We start from the raw sequence: 23,299 nt of genomic DNA, 5'->3' as shown, positions 1-23,299 counted from the left end.
AATGTGTTGAAATGAGATTTTATTCCTCCAAAGCGGACCAAACCTAAAAAAAAAAACATTTTTTCTCACAATAATGCGTCTGAAATTGTTTCTAAAAAAACATTTCTTTAAAAAAAAAATAGTCACGTAAAAACGTCTTTAAAAATGTCCGACACTTTTTTTTTTTTTTTTAAACCACTGAGTCCGAGAGTTTGGCTCAAAGCGAATTCCATGTTTGCTCCCATGTTTTGTTCAGAGTACTTGTAAACTTCATCTTGCGTCCTGAGGTACCGTGATCCATCGCTTTGCTGACTCAATCCAGTTTGGACGGGCTGGCTCCGGATGGCAGCTGGACCCTCTGCTCCTCCAGCCTGTTGGACTGCGAGCGCAGGATGAGTCCGAAGAAGTCCTCGTCTGGAACCGTTGGACCTCGGGCGGAGGGCGGAGCCGCGCACCTCTGGTCGTTCAGTCGCGAGCCCTGAAGGACAAAATCGGTCATTGCTTCAGTACAAGATAATCCAGTAAAATGTGTCTTCACCAGGCACAAAGAAACAGCGAGTCCCATCCTGATAACAGCAATTTCAATTCTATAAACAGTGTTTCTGGAAGTGGAGATGTGGTGGAGCCTGAACCATTCACTTGTCTTCCAAAATCTCGATTTAAAAAATGTAGCCACGACAAGGAGAGTAGGGATGGGCCATATGGACAAAAAAAGTTATCGCGATAAATGTAATTTCAGCGATAATTTTCACGATAATGTTCATTCTCTTCCATGTGTTGGACACTACAGTCTCTCTTGAAACTGTTTTATGATGAAACTTATGAGTGGAGTTTGTCTCCAACATCATTATTTGTTGAGGTTTCAATAGAATAGTGAACTAAGTGTAGAGATGAGAAACTCAATGTTTCACGTCTCTGGTAGAAGCCGCTGGTGTCTGACAGACTGCTCTGCCAGCTTTATTTAGGGGTTAAATGGAGCCGTCTGTCTGCTGTGTCTCATGTCTCTGAACAGTTGACTTGAACTATGGAGCAGTCTGGACACATTTCCTAGATGCTACTGAAGAAACATTAGAAATCATCAGGTGAAGTAATGATCAGTCAGATAGATTCTATTCTCCAAATCATGATACAAACTGTCAGTCCTTTTGTCTTGTGTGATGAAAAACCTTCTCACAATTCTCTCTCCTAAAATGCTTGTTTTCCATGGCCTTATTGAAGATGTCACTCGTATTTTGACCACTTTAGAATTTGTTGATGTTCCATAACTGATGGCGGGTCGTAGCATTAGCGCTGCCTGTGAGAGTGTGTCCACGATCAGTGAACCCTAATGGGGACGAGGAAGAGGACGCCGCCGCCAACATCCAACTATTTTCACCTTGGCAGCGGGAGACCTGCATGTGTTGATGTGAACCAAGGCGGACGAGCGCGTCAGAGAACCTATGAGGACCACTCCATCTCATCAAATAAACATGGATCCAGAGACTCAGAGTCGACCAGTGTCATGATCAAAGGTTCCCTGGATTCAAAATACGTTTCAAACTACGATGGTGAACCAAAGTCCACCACACTCTCCACAGCTGTCACACGCCGGTGTCTGCTGTCAAATGCAGCGGAGCTGGAGAGCGCGGTGTGTCATCACGGTCTCACGGTCATGTTCACGTGTGCAGATCCAATACAGCGAGTGCATCACGAGTTTATCAAATTTATCGTGAGATGCAGAATTGTCATCGTGGAGATTGTGTTTGGGGGGATATCGCTTACGATAAGTTATCGGCCATCCCTACAGGAGGGACCTAGAAACTTGAATGTCATTTATTCCAGATGCGGTTTGACATGTCCTAAAGACATGGAGACTATGTTTACTGTCTATTTCTATTGATATTTTGAATTGTTGGTCGTGCTTAGCATTCACACTGCAACTACACATGGTACAGTTATTGGTACTATTTTTAAAGTGTTCTTAATCATCTGCCTTTGTTACAAGTTAACAAGTAACGTTGACATTTCAATCTTGTAACTGATGATGGTTCAGACACGTGCTGGAGCAATAAGCTGAAATAGTCTTAGGGTTTTCACAACAACTGCGCTCTGAACCTGTCCTGCCAGTTAAACACAGCACTGGCTCCAGTTGAGAGGCAGAGGAGGAACGTTGAGGCAGCTCCAAGCTCGAGCAGAACACACCCTCCTAGTGCTGTGTGTAGGTGGACCAGCTGCTGAGGCTAAGGCGCCTTTGCTGTTGACACATTTTAAACGGACTCACCTAAAAGTCATTCGGGAGGCCCTGAACTGGAGGTAAAGAAGAAGCTTGCACCCCTCACCTGGCACTTCACCAGCATGTCGAAGAAAACTTCGTCCCCCTCCGGCTGATCAAAGCTGGACTTGTCTCCACTGAGCGGGGAGGGTGTGTGCGGCGGCTCGGAGCTGGGGATTTGGGCTGGAGGCAGAAGACGAGCTTGACTCAGACCCCGGTGCCTTACACAGAGTGACCAGAAGAGCACGTACCTTGGGAGGGGTTTGGGCTTTCGCTGGAGGTGGTGGGTGTAAGTGGCGGGTTGGAGATGCTGAGTCTCCAGCCAGGAAAATGGCTCATGCTGACTCTTTGGTCGTTCAGGCGGCGCGACTGCGAGCTGGCCAGCAGCTCCAGGAAATGAGCGGGATCCTGGGACGGTGCTTCGCATTCGAAAATAGCTGCGGGCGGAACGCGGTTGTCAATAGTGGCGGGAGTCGCTCAGCCACACAGCGTGTTCCGAGGACAGGCGTGAGGCGGCGCTGCCTTCACACCAGGTGTCACAGGAAAACAAGTGCAGGTGGTGTGAAGACGGTGGAAGATGGGCAGACTCACATTTCCTCTCAGCTACAGGTGGGGTGGAGGAGGGGGAGGAATGGGCGGGGTGATGGCTCGGGCCATCCAACAATGAGCACCTTTGGTCATCCATCCTGTTGCCCTGGAAACGAGTCAGGAGGTCGAAGAAGCCGTCCTCTCCCAGCGTGTCGTGCGAGTCCAGCTGGTGAAATCAGCAGTGTTGGACGCAGAGATTCATCATGACAGAAGAGCACTGGCTCCTCCGTTAGTCATGACTCGGACTCACCTTAGGAGACTCTGCCGAGTCGGCTTCAGGTGACGAGGGTTCGGTTCCGTTCTCGTGCTCTTTCGCCAAAGACTTCTTGTGTTTTTTACTCCTCAGCCGCTGGAAGAGGAAAAGCTTGGTGGAAGCTTTGATGGTGTTACTTCTGGACCACTTGGAGGACGACTCGTCTTCCGAGTCCTGCAGAGACAAGCAGACACTTCATTGACTTCTACTGAAACCACAAATCTGATGTCAGTGATTTCTCTATGACAGAAACTGGTGGATCTAAATGACTCCAGTCACAAGACGGATCTGCTCCGTGACTCACTAGACTGGCGGATGGATCTCCGGCAGAGAACTTGTCAGATGTTGGACTTGACTGCTCGAGGTGTTCGGCACTTCCCCGCGACCTTGCTGGTGACATTGATCCCACTTCAAAAAAAATAATGATTATAAAAAAAAAAATTAAAAATAATTTTCTTTTATAGGTTTTAATTTCCAACATTTTCTCTATATTTTTGTCCAGTTTCAGTTGGTTATTTACTTTCCAACCGAAATGCTTCTTCTGTTTAAAATCCAGACTCACTTGGAAAACAAAGGCAGGTGGAAACCCTTGCTTACCCGGCAGGTGAATGTAGTGTTGGTGGCTTCCTGGCACCGCTGAACTGTTGCTGTTGGTGTTCCGAAAGATGTTGGTCGGACTGTGGGAGTTGGACTTGAGGCCGACAACCAAGCGAAGGTCAGACAAGTTCATCCTGGCGGTGATCTCGCCGCTTTTGTCGCCCGTCTGCAGCATCACAAAAGTCAGTGAAAGTCTCCACTTCACTATTAGATATTTACAAACGTCTATGCAGTTCTATTTGAGGCTGCAGATGGCGCTATTGTCACACGCTCACCTCTTTGGCGATTTCCAGATGTTTCTCAGCGAACTGCATGGCCTGTTCGTGGTTCCCCAGGGCGGTGTGGGCATTTCCGAGACTCCAGTACGCTCTTCCTTCTCCGACTCTGCAGTGGAGATAAACATTGCCTCACTTAGGATTGCACAAGACGGAGGATCCTGGCTGCAGTCAGTTACACCAAGCAGATGTTTGGCTCAAGGCTGCGTCACTGAATCAACCACAACAAGATGGGAAAACCAGAAGTGATGAAGAGCTGAGGCGCAGTTCTGGTGAGAAGAGATGAGAGTCTTAGTGACCTTTGACCTCTGCCCATCCATGGGTGAGTCAACTTTCATATTGGAATTTCCAAACACTGTTTATCAAGATATCTTAAATGATTTCTTCAATGAGGGTGTGCAATGCCAAGATGAAGCCACTAGAGGGGGTTTGGGATTCACCGTGAACCAGGGAGTTTCCCCTCAAGTTTGGCTGCATGCTGAGGCCAGGCACCAGTCCTGAGCCCTACCTGTCGTTGAGGTCCTGGGCGATGACCAGGTGTTTGAGGTGGTAATCGATGGCTCTCTCATAGTCCTGCAGCAGCGTGTAGGTGTTGCCCAAACTGTAGCAGGCCTGGGCCTCCACCGCTCGGTCCTTCAGCAGCCGGGCCAGCTGCAGAGTCCTCCTTCAGGGCGAGAAACACAGACGGGGGCGGCTCAAAGAATGCGGAGGGCGTGTGCGGGGAGTGATAGGCATCTGTTTGTTTTCTCGGCTAAGAGATTCTCCTGTCGGGAGCAACTGACGGTTGATGGTGGACCAACGACGGAGAGCAACAATAGTGATCTATCTGAATGAACTGTCTTGATTTCCAACACAAAACACCAAAGGAATGATCAACAATATTCCAATCTCAGGTTTGAATATAAAATAGTAACATCGAGAGCAGATGAACGCACATGTTCTGTTCAGTTCTTCCTAGAGATGAAACAGTTTGCACATCGACTTTGCTGACACACGTTAAGTAGCAAAAACAAATGCGGATCTAAACTCGTTGACTGATGCCAAGTAGTGAGTCTCATTGTGGGACAGCTTTAACAGTTCCATGCTGATGGAGCTCCTGCTGGCCCTTACACTCTTAATAATGGGCCCCTTGTTCCAGAGAGAAGCAGCTCCACAGAGCAGGACACATTCCTAGGTGGCTCACATTGATGCCAAACACGTACTAGGTGCCTCCAACTCTGAGCTCGAGACCCTCAAGCCTCAGGCCCCACCCAGTGGGTTGCAGAGTTATTGCTTGTCAACTTGGTGTCATTGGACCCGGGACAAAGGAAGCAGCGGTTTCATGGTTTGTTTGATCTGATATACACATGTTGCATTGTGTAGCAATATTTCTTCCCCCAACTCTTTCCAATCCCATGGATTTAAGATATTAGATATTGGACCCCTATGGAACACTGCAATAGCTTCCTCAATGCACAAACTTGCAATATTTTGAGGCAAAAATAGTCATAAATTGTGTGCAAGGGAGAAGACAGCAGTGTCGTCACATTGCACTTGACTCATGCAACGTCTAGTTCACACAGATTTCAGACCTTTATGATACAGTAGCATCATCTTGATGAGGAAGTTACTGCATCATGGAGAGGAGGACGTCTATGAAACACATGCATGAGTCAGGAAAGCCGGTTCATAAGGACAGGTGACTCGAAGGAGCTAAAAACAACAATAAACCGATACATTTAGTCCAAGCAGCGGAGAGAAAATGGCAGCTTGGCGACCCCTGACTGGACTGTACTTTCACCAGGCAACAGTAATATTGCCGCAGTCCTTCCTGGGGAAGGTATTTCTCCAAGAGGAGCAACGTCACGACGGTGAGGCAGACACTCACTTGTAATGACCGGCCGCCACTTCGAACTGGCTGAGGAAGATGCAGGCGTTGCCGAGGTTACAATGCGCCCTCCTCTCCGCAGATCTGTCGCCAAACTCTTTGGCGATTAGGAGGCGCTGCCAGAAAAAAAAAAGGAAGCAGTTGGGTGCTCATTATAAACAGAGAACACGCCTGAGCCATGCTCAGAAAAAGCTGCGGCAGTGAAGAGGTGACACTCTTTAACAACCCAAGTCGCAGTAATGACAAGTTTGCAACGCACCTTCTCATGTGCAGCCACTGCGGTTTTAAAGTCGCCCAGCAGATAATACGTGTTTCCCAGGTTTCCATAAGTCCGGCCTTGAGCTGCACGGTCACCCAGCTCCTTCACCAGACACAGGTTTGCCCTGCAAAGATGAAAGTCCCGTCTTAGGATCAACCAGGTTCGGCAGGTTCACCAATGAATGCTCCTGACTGACAGGTACTTCTTTATACCAGCAAAGATACCATTAAATAGGATGAAACGATTACTCGAGAATCTACAATGAACAGGGAGAAAAGAAATTCATGATTCAGAATCAGGGTTTCCACAGCATGTTAACAATCGTGGCAAACCACCAGGGCTTAAATGAGAGTCACCATGAATGATGACCTGTGATAAACCGTATCTAAACAAAGTGAAAAGATCGTGGCAAGCTGAAAACTCATAACTGGGGTGTTGAATTGTGGAGTGAAATAAACGTTCTCCCCACCGCTCAAAACCAGAACAATATTTTAACGTCTGGAGCTGCACCTGTTCAAATTTATATAAAAATAAAATCATAAAGCTTTTTTTGTTAAATGCATCAAGACGATAGTGAATAAATCACACGCTTCAATTGCCTGCCAGCACTCCTCATTATGCATCATGGACGTGGACATGGATTATGGTGGTCTTCGGCTTCTCTTTAATGGAAAAATGATAATGACTGAATGACAGGAACAATTCCGCTGCGTGCAGAACTTGATCCGTGCATCTGGACATAAACAAAGCACAACAAGGATGTCAAAAAAAGAAGTTTAGGGCTGCACCAATTGATCAGCTGGCCGATTTATCTGCGGCAATGTGGGCATATATGGGATTTATAGTGATCAGCGATGAAACGAAATATACAAAATATAGATTTTTTAATAAGATGCTGTTTATATTCCGACATGACGAATTTACCCTTTTAAATCTGACTACCTGCTGGAGCAGCAGACATCAGAGCCAGCCAGCCACGATGGCGGCAATACTTGTCCATCAAGGAAAACAAACCAAACCAAACTGCAGTTTGCAAGATATGCTCCCATAGACTCAGAATCACCACACTGAAATCCAGCGCTAACAAGAAGCTAACCAAGCAAAAGCTAACTGGAGCGAACCACAGGTGAAACCCATGCTTTACATTGGGGGTTTGATCTGTTCATTGAAAAGGTAAATTATTTCATCATAAACACTTAACACTATTGCTTATTTCTTACTTATTTTTTTAAGTGGCAATGCTTTCTATACAGTGTTGTTCAGCATAATTGTTGAATAGGTTTGTGTAATTACTGTAACTCACTTCTGTGTGTGATTTAGTTGTCAATAAAATAAAAAAAATATATCACCAGTCAATCAGTATTGGCCAAAAAAAAGGTGTTGTTTCACTGACCAATGGCCATGTGAATACACAGTAACCTCGATTGTACATGCTCACTTGTGCAGTGCAGACACTGGCAGCAGCATATTCTTCTCTCCAAGATGAAGCCTCGCATCACAGCCAGCACAGTGAACTGTGTATGTTAACAGCCCATGTGCAGTCACTCACTCATGGTATAGAATTGTCTTGATCCATTCAGGATGCAGAATTGGAAGCGGAAAAGAAAGACCTGAGGATCATCATTAACGGTGAAATTCTAATCTATTTATACTTCAGACGCTGCCCAGAGCTTTTTAACCACATACTTTTGACCAAATACTCAAAATAAGAGTTCGGAACTCCAACACAAGCTTCGGCTGTGATGATATTTTCGGGTCATTTTTCGGTGAGAAACAACAAAGCAAGTAAACAACCCCGACTCACTCGTAGTACTGAGCTGCTTTCCTCAGAGCGATCCGCGCTTCCTCTGGAAAGTCTCCCGGCTCAGTTCCACTCCAGCAGATGCTCTTTCCTTTGGCGTGGTAAACGTTCCCAAAATTATACAGCGCTCGAGCTTGCCCAACCTACAGCGCGCACACACACACACACACACACAGGCAGGCAGGCGGAAACCGGAGTGACCAGTTCTGTAATTAGAGACTTTAAATACACAGACAGCAGACAGCGTCGACAACAACTCTGCAGAAGCAGGTTTCAATTTTAGCTCTTCTGCTGCTAAATTCTCTCTTCTGACGGACCCACCTTGTCATACATGGCTCGGGTGATGTCCAAGTGTCTTTGGCAACAAACCACCGCTTCATTATATCGGCCCAGAACTTTTAGTGTGTTCCCGAGGTTCCCGCTGGCTTTGGCCTCACCGAGTTCATCACCAATTGTTCTGGAAGGAGAGGAAGAAGATGACTGTCGGCAGGTAAAGAAGGCATATTGAACCAGAGAAATAAAATCGGCTTGGTCTGCTCAGGCGAAAGAGATGCTTGAGAATAGGCCCAGAAAAGAAATTTAGGGCTTTCTAGGTTTTCAGTCCACGAAGATAGTGGGCAAACAAATATCACAATGTCAATAATAATTTATTGCAACAGAAGGATGGTTTACATGGATTTATTACTGAAGTGAGAGATGCGAGTTACACTTATAATACCTGCAGAAGTAAATCAAAATGTGCAACAACGCCACATAGTTTGTTAAACAAGAGGATGATCTGACACCCGGAGAGTTATTTATGCTTTTTTACCGACAATTTAACACTTGATTTGAGGAAATTAGATATGATTTATTCAAATCTTTTCTACAGTATCTCTAAAAGTAACACCAGAGTCATTGTTACCGTGTGAGTGTGAGGTCATGCCGATGGTACTCGAGGGCTTTGTTGTACTCCTGCAGGTGAAAGTATGCATTGCCCAGCTGGCTGTAGATGGCGCTGAGAATCTGGAGATCCTCTGTCCCGACCTGGATGGCTGACTCAAAGAAAGACACTCCGGCGCGGTAGTTCCCTGCCTTGCAGAGGCGCTCGCCTTCCAGGGCCAAGTCCAGACACGAAGATTCCATCCTGTAGAGCGACACCGGCGACAAATCAGCCCACGTCTTCATGAATGATATTCATGTCAGCAGTTCAGTGAATAGACTTCACTGACATAGAGGATAGGAGGACAATGACTTGCTTGCACGTGGCGTCAATTACTTTTGTAATTCTTTCAGATTTTTTGGAAGAGCAAGAGCTGCACCTCAAATGGCCATATTCCAAAGTCAACTTGAAGTGGTCCACAGGTCCAATAGCTGTGACAATGTGGAATGTCCCCACTGTAGGACAAATGCAGGATATCTCATCTAATTCCGTAAACCTCAGTAATGGCAGACTCATGTACAGTAACCACAGGAATTTATTTCCTCCATTTCTCTTCATTTATTGAGTGCCTCGTGGTTGTTCCAAAAATGTTTGTGTAGGGAGCCTTCTTGCTATCACAATGGACAAGCAGGGCCACCCTGAATAAAGCAACCTAAACAACCCATCACAGGGCATATATACTGCAGCTAAACCAATGAAACACACATTCAGAGACTGCTCAGGTCCGTGCGTGCACATGCGTCACGTCAGCAGACTGATTTGGTCGACCGGTATTCTGACTCACAACGGATAATAAATTCATTAGAAGTCCGTTCAAGAGTGTCAGACTTTCCACTGAATAAAACTGACATCACAGCAACAATTCAGGTTTTGATCATCACGCAGAAGCATCTTACTTTAAATCATGCGATTGCTGAGAAGATCCAAGTCAGACGATTACATCCTACATGTCTCATCGGCTCAATCTAAGCCAACTCTGGTTCAGAGCCTCAGCAACCAACACTGCTATTGAGAGATTAAAACATTTAAAACTATGATCAAGAACAAATAGAGCACAGCTGAATCTTTTTTTTTTCACCCTTCCCTAATATGCATCTTGAATGGGTTTATCCACTCACTGAAAACTACGGATCCCAGGTATGTGCTCCCGAGCCTGAAGTATTTTTCGTTCTAGGTGTCTTGTTGCACTTGTACAACAATATTCATGCATAAATTATAAGTTGTTTAATTCAGCAACAACATGAGGTGGTAACAGCAGGTACTTTTATTTCAGGAAGGGAAATATGAGTTATAGTTTTTGGTAAAATAAAAGCAAAACCTTTCAAACGTATTATTTGCATTTGTAAATTGTGAACAAAAATTGTGAATCAATTTCCATTTTCAGGCCATCTGTGCCAGTCCTGTGTAGAACTTATGCGTCCAATCCTTGAGACAGAGTGAGCACACACCGGCACACTATTGTCAGCACTGAAGAGAAAGAGAGCGGTCTGAACGTGCTATCGCGAGCGTTTGAGCTGCCAGGAGGAAGGCATCAACGAACACGCTGCCAAGTTTGCTTTGTTATACAGTGTATTTTAAATATATATTTTTAAAAAAATAAATAAACATTTGAAATCGTGTGTGTGAGTGCTGAGTATCAATGGTTGTTATAGTTGGCCACCTAAACACTTGCCCACACCCTTTAATATCACATTTCAAGCACATTTAAACACTAACTAAACGTGTTGCCCCAACCAGAAAAGCCAGGGAACCATCTGCTCTCTGACCCTACACAAGACACTGGTAATCCACGGTATTATCTAGGAACGTTTTTAGAAAGCCCAATAATTTATCCTCCACTGCATCATTAGTTTGAATACACTAGCCAAATAAAAAAATAAACAGCCACATATGACACAAACAACCTGTACACTGAGAGCAGTATCAATTACAAAACAGTGTAATATGTGTTTTTGGTCTGTTAATGATGGCTGAGTCAAAGCCCGTCTAAGTTTATTTCGGCCTGCTGACTCAGTTCCACCACAGACAGCCCTAAAATAAGGAAGAGGTTAGAAAGGAGATTTCACCACAGAAATGGTGCTCATTGGCAGAAACAGAAGCGTCAGCATGTGTGACGCTGAATTCATCTACAAGAGACACACCACATTCCTCCTTTACAATCGGAAAGAGAAGTACAGGGGAAGAGGCGGTGAGTCAGCCGCCTTTTTCTGCGCAAACTTCAGCTTGACTCCTGAAGGAAAATTTCAAAACACTGCTGATTAAACAAATAGATATGGTCTGATAAATTCACTTGGATGAACTTGACTTAGCTCTTGAGCTGGTGTGAAACCATAACATCTTAATGCCTAGTCTGACACTTCTAACATACTGTTTCTTGTCTCTCTCTCTCTATGTACAGGTATATATATATATATTCTAAATAAAATTGGACGCAAAATGAACACTGCAAACAAATTAACCAAGATGTAATATGTAGTTTGTGAAAAAAAAATACAAAAAACATATACATAACTCTATTCGAGAATATAAGAGAATAGCACAGTAAACATGCAGGGAGCAATAGGGGAAAATAAATGTGTTCAAAGCTCAAATTACTCAAAAGATGAGGTAAAAATAAAAACAGAAAAAAGAAAATACACATATTTATAAACAAAAACAAACAATACGCTAAGAACCAAAGCATATTCAAAACAAGGCAGGAGCAAAACAACGATATAAATACACAAAAATCCTTTTAAAGTATTGAAAAATCTGGCTTGTTGGGGTCAAAGGGACCAAACTAAAGGACAGAGGTTGGACAGGGTGACTCACTGGCATCATCACTGTCCAGAATGAGCTGCTAGTTTGAGAGAGACATGAAAAGACCCATCCAGACATTCAGCTGCATCATCACTTCGATAACGATTTCGACCTTTCCAGTTTCAAAGAGTCTGGGATTAGCAGACGGAGTCATGAATGAGGTCACCGCTCACCACATAGTTCCACTTAAAAGGACTGAAAATATGATAAAAATTCCATTTGGTGCAAAAGTGAAACGGAAACACTTTAAGGGCATGTGAATGTGCAGCTGGTCTGGAGTCAGCGTGCTTTACATTGAGCCTCTCTCCAGAGAGAAACAAGCACTGGAAGACGCCAACGCCCTCGCTGAGAAAGTCAGCCAGACTAAATCCACACGGGATTACTTCATACCCTTGTAAAACAAATCTAGTCATGCACCAGTTCAGTGAGGCTGCTTCACAGCGACAGCTCTGCAAACACGATGAAGAGCGTTTGATTTGCTGAAGCAAAAAAATATTGGCCATGTTGGTGCTGCACATTAAAGGTGTTTATCAGGACAATATTACCTTCAATATTTGGTTCAGAACAAAGGCATATTTTGAACATGGTCATCAACAATAAGACATCAGCTATGGCACCATGTGAAGACAAACCCAGAGCCAAGGTGGAGACAACAGCATCCTCCTCTGCGGCTGTACTTCAATTCAAGTGTGCTAACTCACGTGGCCAGAAATGAGCTTGAAACGTCAATGACTGTTAAAATGCACCAAAACGTAACTCAGACTCAGCTAAACTAAACATGGAAGCCCAGTTCAAAGACGTCTGTGGCAACATGGAAACTCTGTCGACAAGCAGACAGCTAGCCTTCCCGAAACAACATGCTTACAACAACTGCTGCATGTTTAGACAACATCATGTAGTCACATAGTCAAGCAATGACAAATGACACCTCCAAAGCTAAAACAATGCTTGAACTTGCTAATGCAGTAGTAGCCAGATGAACAAATGGCGGAGCAAATCAAAGAAAGGACAACCTCAGTCATGAGTGCAATACAGCACAATGCGGAGTATTGTATCTCCCCAGGAAATAGCATCCACCACAAATCGAGAGAAACCATGGATGGATCTTTACCACTTACTCTTCCATTTAAAAGTGAATTAATGACAGCACAAGGTCACGCAGGAATAAGAGACTAGGGCTGGGAGAAATATTGATACAGCTCCAGCAGGAATACTGAGACCTAAAGGGATATGCACTGAAGCTATATCCTTCTATCAACATCGCCTCCGTTTTGTACAGTGTTTCAAATGAAGCTGCTGCATCTCTGCAGCCTGTGAGCGCTGCTGATGTCATTCAGTTCCACGGCTGCTTGCCAGCTCTGCCCCTTATGTGCGCGTAAGGAGCATTATTCTGGTATATTCTGGTTAAATTTGACGCATCAAACCGAATTTTGTATATTGTCACACAGCCTGGAAGTAGCGAGATATTGATAAAAGATATCGGGCCACCCAATAAAAGAGATATACTGTATTATCTGACAGTGTAAGAAGTATTGCCGAGTCTCCAAATCCATAAGTGTAAACATAACTGGATGGTCGTATTGCAAAAAACATTTGAGGACACTGCTGGGGATAAAAAGGTCATCTTCTATAAACCCGATTGGATCTAGCTCCCCACTGGACAGGGATTGACTGTAGGAGAGAAGGCCACGAACAGAGATGTGAACAGATAACAGAAACCAAAAGTAGAGAAGTAGAACTGCACACTCGCAAGTTTGGAAGTTCAATAGGCATTTGTCAACGTACACTTTTTTTCATCTGAATACAGAGAAAGGTCAGCAACAGCCTCAAACGTGGAACACTAACTTCTTGCAGTCACACTCCTGAACCCGATTTTCCCTTCAAAGCTGGCCTCACATTCTTCCCTCGGAGATTCTCACTTTCATAGAGGAAGTATAATGTTCCTGAATTTGAAGGACCATATGCAATATTGCAGGTTTGGTTTAGTCAGGGTGGGAGATGAAACAATACCAAAATATATTGTGAAACAACATTCATGAGACAGACAGACAGAAGGATGAAGTTGCTTCCCTCGCAGTAAGTCAATGAAGGGAGCAGAATGACTGAAAGAATAGTAAACAAGCTTTCGTTCTATGAAAACATTTGTGTGTGCACAGTTCCACAGGGAATTTATCGCCCATCACAATAATCCTCACCTCTGATTCAAACCAGCTGTGGATGGGCGAGTTCTACAAACTCTCGTGCCCACATCAAAGACTAAAATCCAATATTGAGTCTTGCCCACAGACAGAAACTGAGATGCAGAACACTTCTTTTCACAAAACCCACAATTCTGTGGTTTGACTCGAGTCTGCCACGCCCCACAAATGAGAGAAACACAGCGAGACATGTAGCACATTGCAATTTGACTTGAAAAGACGATAATGCAACAAAATACAAAAGGGCTGATGAATACATTTGACAAGCAACCAATTATTCCATTCCAACAAAAAGTGGGGTTCGGTCATCCATGGTGGGACCTAGTTTCAAAAAGTGGAGACTAAAAAAACGGACCTAAAAGTGAACTTGTACACATGACCAACACTGTAGGTGTGTCCTTTGTGTGGGCTGCCTTGAATTGTTATTGAATTGTTTGTCTTATTGGATCCCGACTGAAGTCTGGCTCTAGACGCTGCACGTTCACGGTGCCATGTCACGACGATGTGGGTTTAGGACGATGAAAAAGTGTTCTGTGTTCGATCAGGGAAGGTGGACACCCCACAGCTAACAGCTAGCTTGACGGCTAGCATGGCGCTAACTGGAAATTGATTCGCTAATAATAATGTCACACACCTCATATTGGAGCCGTACTTCTTTCTACTGTGATGTAGAGAAGTGTTCCCAGTCTGTCTCCTGCACCGACAATAATGAGACGAAAGGAACTATGGAGCTACACTGAACGCATTATCTTAGATGTCATCTTTATATCGTTTCTCAAATAAGACCATTTTAGGATGCTTCACCAGATACATAAATGAGATACATTGTTGACATAGACCCATAAAGACCTCTGTTTAAAAGGAGTGTAGCTCTCTGTCAACTGTTCCATGGTTCCGGCATCACAGTTTTGTTCCAGATCCGACAGCACAACACATTCCTGTTTCACTGATGTTAAATCCATGCAGCTTTTTGAACGCTAAATGACAGTTCCTCCGTCATTTGTGCGACACAGAAAACCTATCAATAAAAACAGTGTTTTGGATCCTGATTTGACTCTTAAAAACTGACAATCACTGCGCCCCATTTTCAGTAAGTAGCATCATAAATGGAATAGCTAAAATCAAAAATGATACCCAAATCTATTAATACTGAATGAACTGTTTCTCTCCCATTTTTCTCAGTAAGAATCGATAACAGAATCGCTAAGAAACCAAATCGATAATAGATTCAGAATCGTTAAAAATCTTCCGATCCCCAATGATAATAACACAACTGCGATGCTGTAACAAACAAAAATAATCCAAATCTCATAGCAGTATTCAATAGCACCAAAAAAAAAAAACAAAACTGCTAACTTAAGCATTCGTACTAACATAAAAGTTGGCGTGTGCGATATGACAATATTCGATCGCGAATGACTGGAACATGTTAATGCTCTGCCAAAGTGGGGAGATCATTTGGACCGCATCTGTCACAATCCATGCATTACAGATCTATGCTGACACGGTGCCACTGACTCTAGAGTAACACTAGAATAAAATTATGCCGAAAAATAAACATTAGGAACCGCATGCGAATGATAACACAGTACAAGTCAGATGAAGGTGACAAATTGTTTTCTTGACTAACAATCTATGATATGAATCTATCAGGATCTCTACTTTGTCGAGGATGAAACTAGATGACATGAAAATATAGCCAATGTCGATTATCGGCCATCACCCCGTTTACCACTTGGACAAAAAAAAGCAGCAGATAATGATGAAGACTAAATGAGGCATTTCAAAATATTGTGTGTGAATACTGTGGTGATCACATTTAGTTGAATACATTTCTTTTGAAGTCAGTAAAATGTTAAAATGACTGTACTTTACTTACTTGCTTTAAAAGACATTTTAGAAACAACAGTTTTAAAAAAAAGGATAATAATCAACATTGAACGATATGAAAAAATATATTGCGATATTATGCCATATCTCCCTGCTCTAGTTTGCATTTTCATCAGAGCCTTCTCAAAAGGCCACCAGTACTGTTTTATACTTCTGTAGTGTGGTTATAAAAAGCAGACAAATTCGTCTCAAAAATGCGTACAAAACCGTGATGTCATAAAAATTGTGATTTCATTGTTCAAAAAAACATGATACAACATTTTTGCCATATCATCCACCCGTAGAACAAACTGAAGGACACATCAGAGTCGGTCATTTACAGCAGTGTGTCATGCACTGGGAATGAAAGGCAGGATGACTGACCTGAAGACAAACTCACCATGTCAAGGATCAAGCCTGAACACCTCAGGTCATCCTTTGTGCCAACAACCAAGCTCTCCTTAAAATCTTCACCAGACAGCCTCATTGTTGCCTTTCAGAACACAAAGGCCGGTTCGTATCTGCCAACCTTTTATCCGTATCATCATTAGACTTTCAACAGTGCCTGTCTTTCCTCTGAAGAGGATTAATAACGCGTTCTTATTTATAGTCAAGGCACAGTCGGGACGCAAGCTAAAGGGTCTGCCATTCTGAATCGCGATGAGTTGAACTCTACTGACCTGTATGTTGCTCAGTAATTTCAAGCATATTGCCAGATTCAGATTGTAAACCGTGTCCTTGCTAGCTGTGTTATTTGTGAGGTTTTACATTATACATAGTAGCCTCTGCTTTTGGAAGAAGCATTAGTCAGTGCTGCGGATGTCTGATGACCAACTAGAGCCTAAAAGCTGTCAAGTCGGACTCTGCTGGAGGTTAATGGAGTTGTCTGCAGAGCCGCTGAAGTGACAGAAACTGGGCCTGGCTTGTCTGCAGGGGTGCTAAATAATGATCCATGACCATAGAAGTGCTGACTACATACAGAGGGACACCTGGAGAGTCCACACAGACCAGTTTCCAAGCCACATACCTCTTGCCTCTCTCCGTCCTGATGCATTTCAGGCAGTTAGACACGAAGGACATTTCCAGCTCCTTGCACGACCCCTGAAGCAAGCGCACTTCTCTCAACGCGTCTTTGGCCTTCACGTGAAAACGCATAACGCAAGTCCTGGTGGCATTGAGGAAGAAAAAAAAAAAAGCTATGTCTCACAGCGATGTCCCGCCGCCACCTCTGAGACTGGGCTAACCTGCGCTAACAGCAAAACAAAGGATTTAATCGGCTCAGCGGCTCCCCGCGACCCAAGCGGGCGAGCAGCACAGACAGGAAGCGTTTTGTTACTATAACGGCAGATTAACACCTGTGCGCTATTAGGCAGAAATGACAAGAGAGGAACAGGTCAGCAGGGTGGCCAGGTTTTGGCTGATAGTTGCACTTCTCGGCTCACTTCGCCTCCGTAGCCGGGCGCCACTAAGCCACCTGATGGTATATGTCACTTCCAATTAGCCCAGACATGGAAGGTAATTATAGCCACTTTAAGCGACTGCTGTCAGCCCCAAGCCATTTGCTCAACACTCCATGAAAATAATCATCCGGCAGCAAACAGGCGGGATGGCGAGGCACACTTCCTTTGACCCCCCAGAGACAATTAAACTGCAGGATAGTGCAGATTAAATGGGACAAATTATGAGCTCCGGATTTACATAATTCCACGTTCCTGCACCACAACTTTCAGGGAACGATTGACCAAAAAAAAAAAAAAAAGAAAAAGAGGAGGAAATGATTTTGCGTTACATCACAATCCCCACCCTGCAGCTCCCCAAGCTCCGCTCACATCCATGCAGTGAAATCCACTCGTCTGAATTAACCACCAGGAAAAAATACATGAACTCAGCGTGTGGTGGACACACAGACAGGAAGTGTCCGCCAGGCATTAGTGAATGAGACGCCCTTACTTAATGAGGACGAATGACGGTGGCACTGTACTAAAAACACGAGATACGAATGGTAATAACAGCTGGGATTAACTTGTAGGCAAAAAAGTTGGGATGATCAAGATTACTCAGATGTTGCTCCAAATGTCATACAAAATGTACATTGAAAAAAAAAACAAAACATGAGGACACATGATCCCAACAAGTGTCTTTCCTCTAACAATTTTACTTGATCTAAAAATTGCACCGGCAAGAGGCAGAAAATAGGGGTTCCGCTTGCCCATTTTGGCGGATGAGAAGGCCAGTGCATCAGTCACCCTGGTATGAATCAAATCTCAAATATTGGCATCCTACTGATGATAGTAGTAACAAACTAGGTGGCAGAACATATCAACGCCGAGCCAAGGGGCGGGTTATGTGACCAGGCCCTTTAAAACCCAATAAAGCTCATAATGTCCACGCCTTTACAATATTCCTTTAGAAGGCAAAAATGCTGAAGAGGGGACATAACAATTAGGTGATAACATCTGGTGATAACAATAACAACCACATACTGAGTACACACATGCTCACTGTGGCTAAGTAGACTTGCACCAAATAATTCATTTATTGTGGGTGTCTCTAATGCAACGCACTTTAGGCATGCATGTTTTTTTCTTTTTTTTAAAGCCTCAGCTGATTTATTTTTGTCAAAAATAGTTTGGATTAAAAAATAATAAATATCAATTTAAAATATTTATAAAAATGTTCTATTATGTACTATGTATGAACAAAAAAAAAAACAACCAAAAACTTTTGTGTATTCAGTATTATTTGGCCACAAAATTCAGTGCCATCACCCCCAGTATTGTAGGTACTGTAGGTAGGTACTGAAGGTACTGTAAGTTTTAATCGATTCACTTTTTTGGTGCAATTCTCAAAACAAAGAACCAGCTTTCCCATCTGTGATGCAACAAGCAAATAATGCACCTTTTCACAGCGCAGCCAGAATAACATGGACAGGCTTTGACTCCCTTTTCCTTTTCAGAACCCTCCTGTTCACACCTCTAAACTGCCGCTCACAACTGCATCAGCTCTTCTCTGACAAGTCCTCCAGGCTTGTCAGTTATTAGAGAGGAATTCAGCTGCAGGAGAAACTGTGCCAGTGGAGCAGCTCAACATGTGGAGACGTGTGTGTGTGTGTGTGTGTGTGTGTATATGAGAGCCACACAACTATATCAAAACAAACAGGTGCTCTGAGCCCACAATAGACACTTTCACACAATGAAATATTTACAGTTTGGCCCAAGGGACCTCCAGCGGTGGACTTTGAGTTACTGGTAACGGCTCATGTTCCTGACACTCGCAGGAGACTCGTGCTCAGTCTATGAGTCCACTTTTTCACTCCAACAGGCCTGTTCCATTTTTATAAGTGATACAACAATGGATCACAATAAAATACCTCAAGATAAAACCGTCCAATGCAGTATTTTTGAGTCGAGAAAAATGGATGTATCTACATGATTTGCAAAACTGAACAATAACATAAATACTGAAGGATTTAGTTGATAAAAAAGTCATTTCACCGCATCTGTAAAGTCCTTGAAGCGGCAAGTTTTTCTTTGTACATCTTTAAGGGCTGTAGTCAGGTGTTCAGGCAAGTGAAGACAAGAAAAGAAACAGCGTCATTCAACAGCCAACATTTGCACTGACGTCTAGCAATGCTGACTCTAACTACTAGTACACACTAGGCTGCGTAGTTCTGAGCGCCACAAGTGAAACTTACTATTATGTTTGTTAGAGAGAGAAGTTTGGAGCGCGAGTGAGACCATAGCATCACATGGAGAGTAGAGACGCTGTCGGACCAAGAATGCTGGCGATGGAAGCAGAGGAATGCGACCAATGACGTGCATGAGGAATGACAACACGAAGAGGATGGGAGAGGCTTGATAGGACATCAAGGGAGTTTAATGTGATCTAGCTTCACCACTGATTAAGTTGTCAGCACAGTCACACTCTCAGAGGGGCTCTGACAACACAGGCAGCCTACCTGTGGCGAGCGTGCCGTCGATACTCAGAGTCCACCTCACCGTGCGGAGGACCAGTCCCATACATGACCGCTGCTGCACAAATACTGACAACAACCCGAGAGCCAACAGCCGACCCTGAAGACAACATGACAGACTATCAAGATCCAAGCAGCCAGGCAGGAAACTCAAACAGTAGCAGAGTTCTACCGTCACACTCTCTCGGTCCAGTCAGGTGTCTAGAAACTTGAGCCGACAGGTGAGAGTGAACGGTGACGGACAGTCGCGCACATCTAGTTAAGCAGCAGTTCACAGTGAGGACTAGCACACGGCAGTGTGTGAAATGATGATGGCAATAATGTTTTTGTGGCAAGGATTTGCTTCCAGTAATAACAGCAAAGAAAACATTTCTCAACAAATGGAGTCGACTTAGGAGTCATGCAAAGTCATTTCCACACGTTTTTATGATGTCACACTTGTCTGTGGCAATAAAGTTTGTGTTTTCTGGAATGAACATTTGTTGTGATTTGGACTCTGCGGATGATAATGGTATTACTCTTTTAAATACTACATCACGATGTAGAAATGACTTTCTACATCATGATGTACTTTCTCTAAAACTTTCTCAGGACAAATTCACACTGTCTGTTGTGACGCTGCAGCAGCAGAGAAGATGGCAGTGATTTGGAAATATTTATACGACATGACGGAGAAGTCAAGGAAAACGAAAACCAAATTGGAGTTTGCAACACGTGCACCCATGGAGTCAGGCTCAGCAGTAAAACAAGACACTTGGGATCAAGTCACCGCAACAAATTCGAGCACTAACAAGAGGCTAATGGAGCGAAGGCTAACCAGAGCTATCTCAGGCAAAACCCAATGCTAGCGGAGTTTAGTGTATTAGACGGGGAGCTGGATTCTTTTGTGGAAGACCGGCACTTTCAGCAGCTAATAGCACCTGGACCCCAGATCCTCATTCCCTGGACATGTACTCCATGAAAAGAGGAGCAGTCTGTCATATGGCAACAACATCTACTGAACAAGTGAAGTTGACATTGTGGGTTTGATCTGTTCATTGTAAAGGAAATAAAAATTCATTAATTTTATATTTAAAATTTTGCCTTTCGTATTGTTTATAAAAGTTAATAAAAAAGGGACTTTTGTGTGTGACTTAGTTGTGGGTTGCAAAAACAATTGGCATGTTGGGACTTTGAAAAAGTCGGTATCAGCCAGACAAAATGATGAGGGGTGCACCCCTAAATTACAGCATACTGTAACACAGTGAATCACAATCACTGAGAAGAGTCTTTGTAATTTGCAGCAACTTGTTTGACATGTAGTTCCCTCCGCCAAGGAGGTCATATGATCGTTTAGGTTTACCAGTCTGTCTCTTTGCAATAAAAAAGAAATTCAAAATCGGAGAGTTTGTTCGGCATTTTAATTGACCTTTAAGTAAAAAAGAATATCAAAAAAAGAAATCCAAGTGACTATGGTGCCAAAATCTGAAGGTTAGGATTCCACCCACATTCTGCATCTAATTTTAGAAAAGTGCGTTATAGCTTTTTCACCTTCAGTTCCCATGATGGAAAACAAGTCTAGAAAGTCCTTTTTCCTGGACAAGAACTTACTGACAAAGTTCTAATTAAGATACAACTGACTTCTGTCACTGCTGTTTCCCAGATGACTAAGGTTCTCACCCGCTCTCTGAAGGAAAAGTCCAGGGTCCTGCTTGGGAAAAACTCAATTTAGAAGTGATCCAGAGGCTTGAGGACACAGGTGAGATAGAGGAACACAGATCGTCCGGGAGAGCTGAGTCTTTTAGCTGAGCTCAGGTTTCAAGAGTTAGACACTGACTCACGTGAACGTAAGTCAGTTTACAGATAAAGTCATGAGGAAATGTAACGAAGTAAAGGTATATAAACGTTACTTTGGCACATAAGTAATCTATCAAACCCATTCAGGACAAAGTGATACACTTACCGATGAACTCCTCCACAAATATGACTCTTGTTTTTCCGTGCTTGACAGCAAAAAAAGAAGTGAAGAGCTAACTCTGACTCCGCACGGGAGGTTTGAGGACATTGTAAGTGGAAAAGTCCCAGTGAGTCAGGCAAGCATGACGTCTGACCTTGCTACGTTCTTAGTAATTCAAAGTTCACAATAGTAAACTTCGTATTTACATGACTAAGCACGCGATCAAAACATTCTAAAATTCAGCAGTGAATTGTCTCCAAACTCAGTCAGGCGACAGACACAACCTCCGGTGATATGACGTTCAACTTGACACAGCATGTTGTCAAAATGTTACACCCTCACAATTTTGAAATTAGAAAGCACTTAAAAAATACTCTCGCCTGACTCTTACTGCGTGGAATCCTTTATAATTCTAATACTTTATCAAGGAAAAAAGACCTGGTCAAATGAAGTTATAATGTGTGAGCTAAATAAAAGAGCCATTTGGCCCAACAACTAACATTTACGTATGAAGGAATAGCATCGAAATGACGTTTGAATTCGCAGAAAACACTTCTGCAAGTGACTGATATTTTCATATCTCATGTGTTAAATGGCTCGGGACGTGTCGGGGCGTGTGCGTGATGGCTGAGCTATCAGCTAGCAAAGTTGTAAACAAACACGCAAACTCACCTCACACTGCAGACGCCGCGAGCATGTCGTCAAGTCCAACAACGGAGTGAGTTGAGCTACGACCCTCGAGGACGCGTTTCCCTGCTATTCTAGAAGTGTTGCCCAAGTTGCTCAGCCTCCATCGGGAAGCAAACCGTCCGCTTTTGGGGCAGTTGAGGAAGAGAAGCCACTCCTCGCCCCGAAATCTGCCTCCAATTAGGAATCGGCGTGTTGCCTTCAGGTAGCATCGGAAACACCAGAGAGCTCGCTTAAAGAAGGAAGAAGAAACTTTTTATGCCTATGAAAACAATATCAAGACACTTATGACACATGCATCTTTAAAATAAAACATATGTATCTACAAAAATCGACCTTGAAAGGCAATTTATGAAGACTTGACTTGACATCAACAGAGCTCTCTCGCCCCCTACAGCTCAAAATATGCCTCGGTCCCTGAATCACACAACTTCAACAGCAGTTATTTGCTTTTAGTTTGTAATGTTTGACTGTTCATGATCCTCTTTGCATTACTTTGAAATACATCATTCTGTTTTGATGGTCTAAAACAACCATGTTAAAACTGAATTTCTTGTGCTATAAAAAATTGGGGAAACCGCCTCTTTCTATATTCTATTATCTGTTGTAACTGGCAGACTGAAGCATAATATTTATCAGTAAAATCAAAGTTATCACTACAGTTGGGTCATATAAATATTGTAGAATATTTGTGGCCTATGAACAAAAACATTTGCAATAGGTTATTATTGGAATACGGAATCATTATGAGATGTTTGCAATGATTTGTATTTGTGTATTCACATGTTAACTTGGTTTGTTGTCTGATCTCCTTTTTTTAATTTTAATGTCAGAAATATGGATTTCAAAATTGAAATATTTTGTCTTTGTTTTCATTCTTTTTTTGTGATTTAGTCTCATCAATATAGTCAGAAACGTATAAGCTAGACATGTACAATGCATTTTAAATGGAAAAAAAAAAGAATTTTCTGCAGACTAATTCAGATTTCAACAAAGGTCGTAATTATTTTTGGAAGGATTCTGAATTTAGAACACCAAACTTCAC

General features: G+C 43.2%; 1 protein-coding gene across 5 annotated transcripts; it reads right to left on the bottom strand.

The window, feature by feature from the left end:
* Positions 1 to 2: 2 nt before the first annotated feature.
* Positions 3 to 23,232, bottom strand: LOC128757396 (G-protein-signaling modulator 2-like). Of its 5 annotated transcripts, XM_053862659.1 has the most exons (16): positions 22,240 to 23,232; positions 19,617 to 19,731; positions 8,775 to 8,996; positions 8,192 to 8,327; positions 7,874 to 8,013; positions 6,070 to 6,193; positions 5,811 to 5,926; positions 4,452 to 4,607; positions 3,944 to 4,052; positions 3,669 to 3,834; positions 3,376 to 3,479; positions 3,069 to 3,245; positions 2,822 to 2,984; positions 2,482 to 2,667; positions 2,298 to 2,413; positions 3 to 457 (listed from the first exon to the last, which is right to left on the bottom strand). In XM_053862659.1, exons 2-16 carry the CDS (start codon positions 19,679 to 19,681, stop codon positions 293 to 295), a joined length of 2,145 nt encoding a protein of 714 aa, XP_053718634.1. In that variant the 5' UTR covers positions 19,682 to 19,731; positions 22,240 to 23,232; the 3' UTR covers positions 3 to 292. The 5 variants fall into 5 exon arrangements, with proteins under 5 accessions (XP_053718634.1, XP_053718639.1, XP_053718648.1 ...); XM_053862664.1 differs by lacking the exon at positions 19,617 to 19,731; XM_053862673.1 differs by lacking the exons at positions 19,617 to 19,731; positions 22,240 to 23,232 and adding an exon at positions 21,574 to 21,707.
* Between the last annotated feature and the right edge of the window lie 67 nt (positions 23,233 to 23,299).

Source organism: Synchiropus splendidus, chromosome 1, assembly GCF_027744825.2.
Source record: "Synchiropus splendidus isolate RoL2022-P1 chromosome 1, RoL_Sspl_1.0, whole genome shotgun sequence".
NCBI classification, from domain to species: domain Eukaryota; kingdom Metazoa; phylum Chordata; class Actinopteri; order Syngnathiformes; family Callionymidae; genus Synchiropus; species Synchiropus splendidus.
This window is presented reverse-complemented; position numbering and strand designations above follow the sequence as displayed.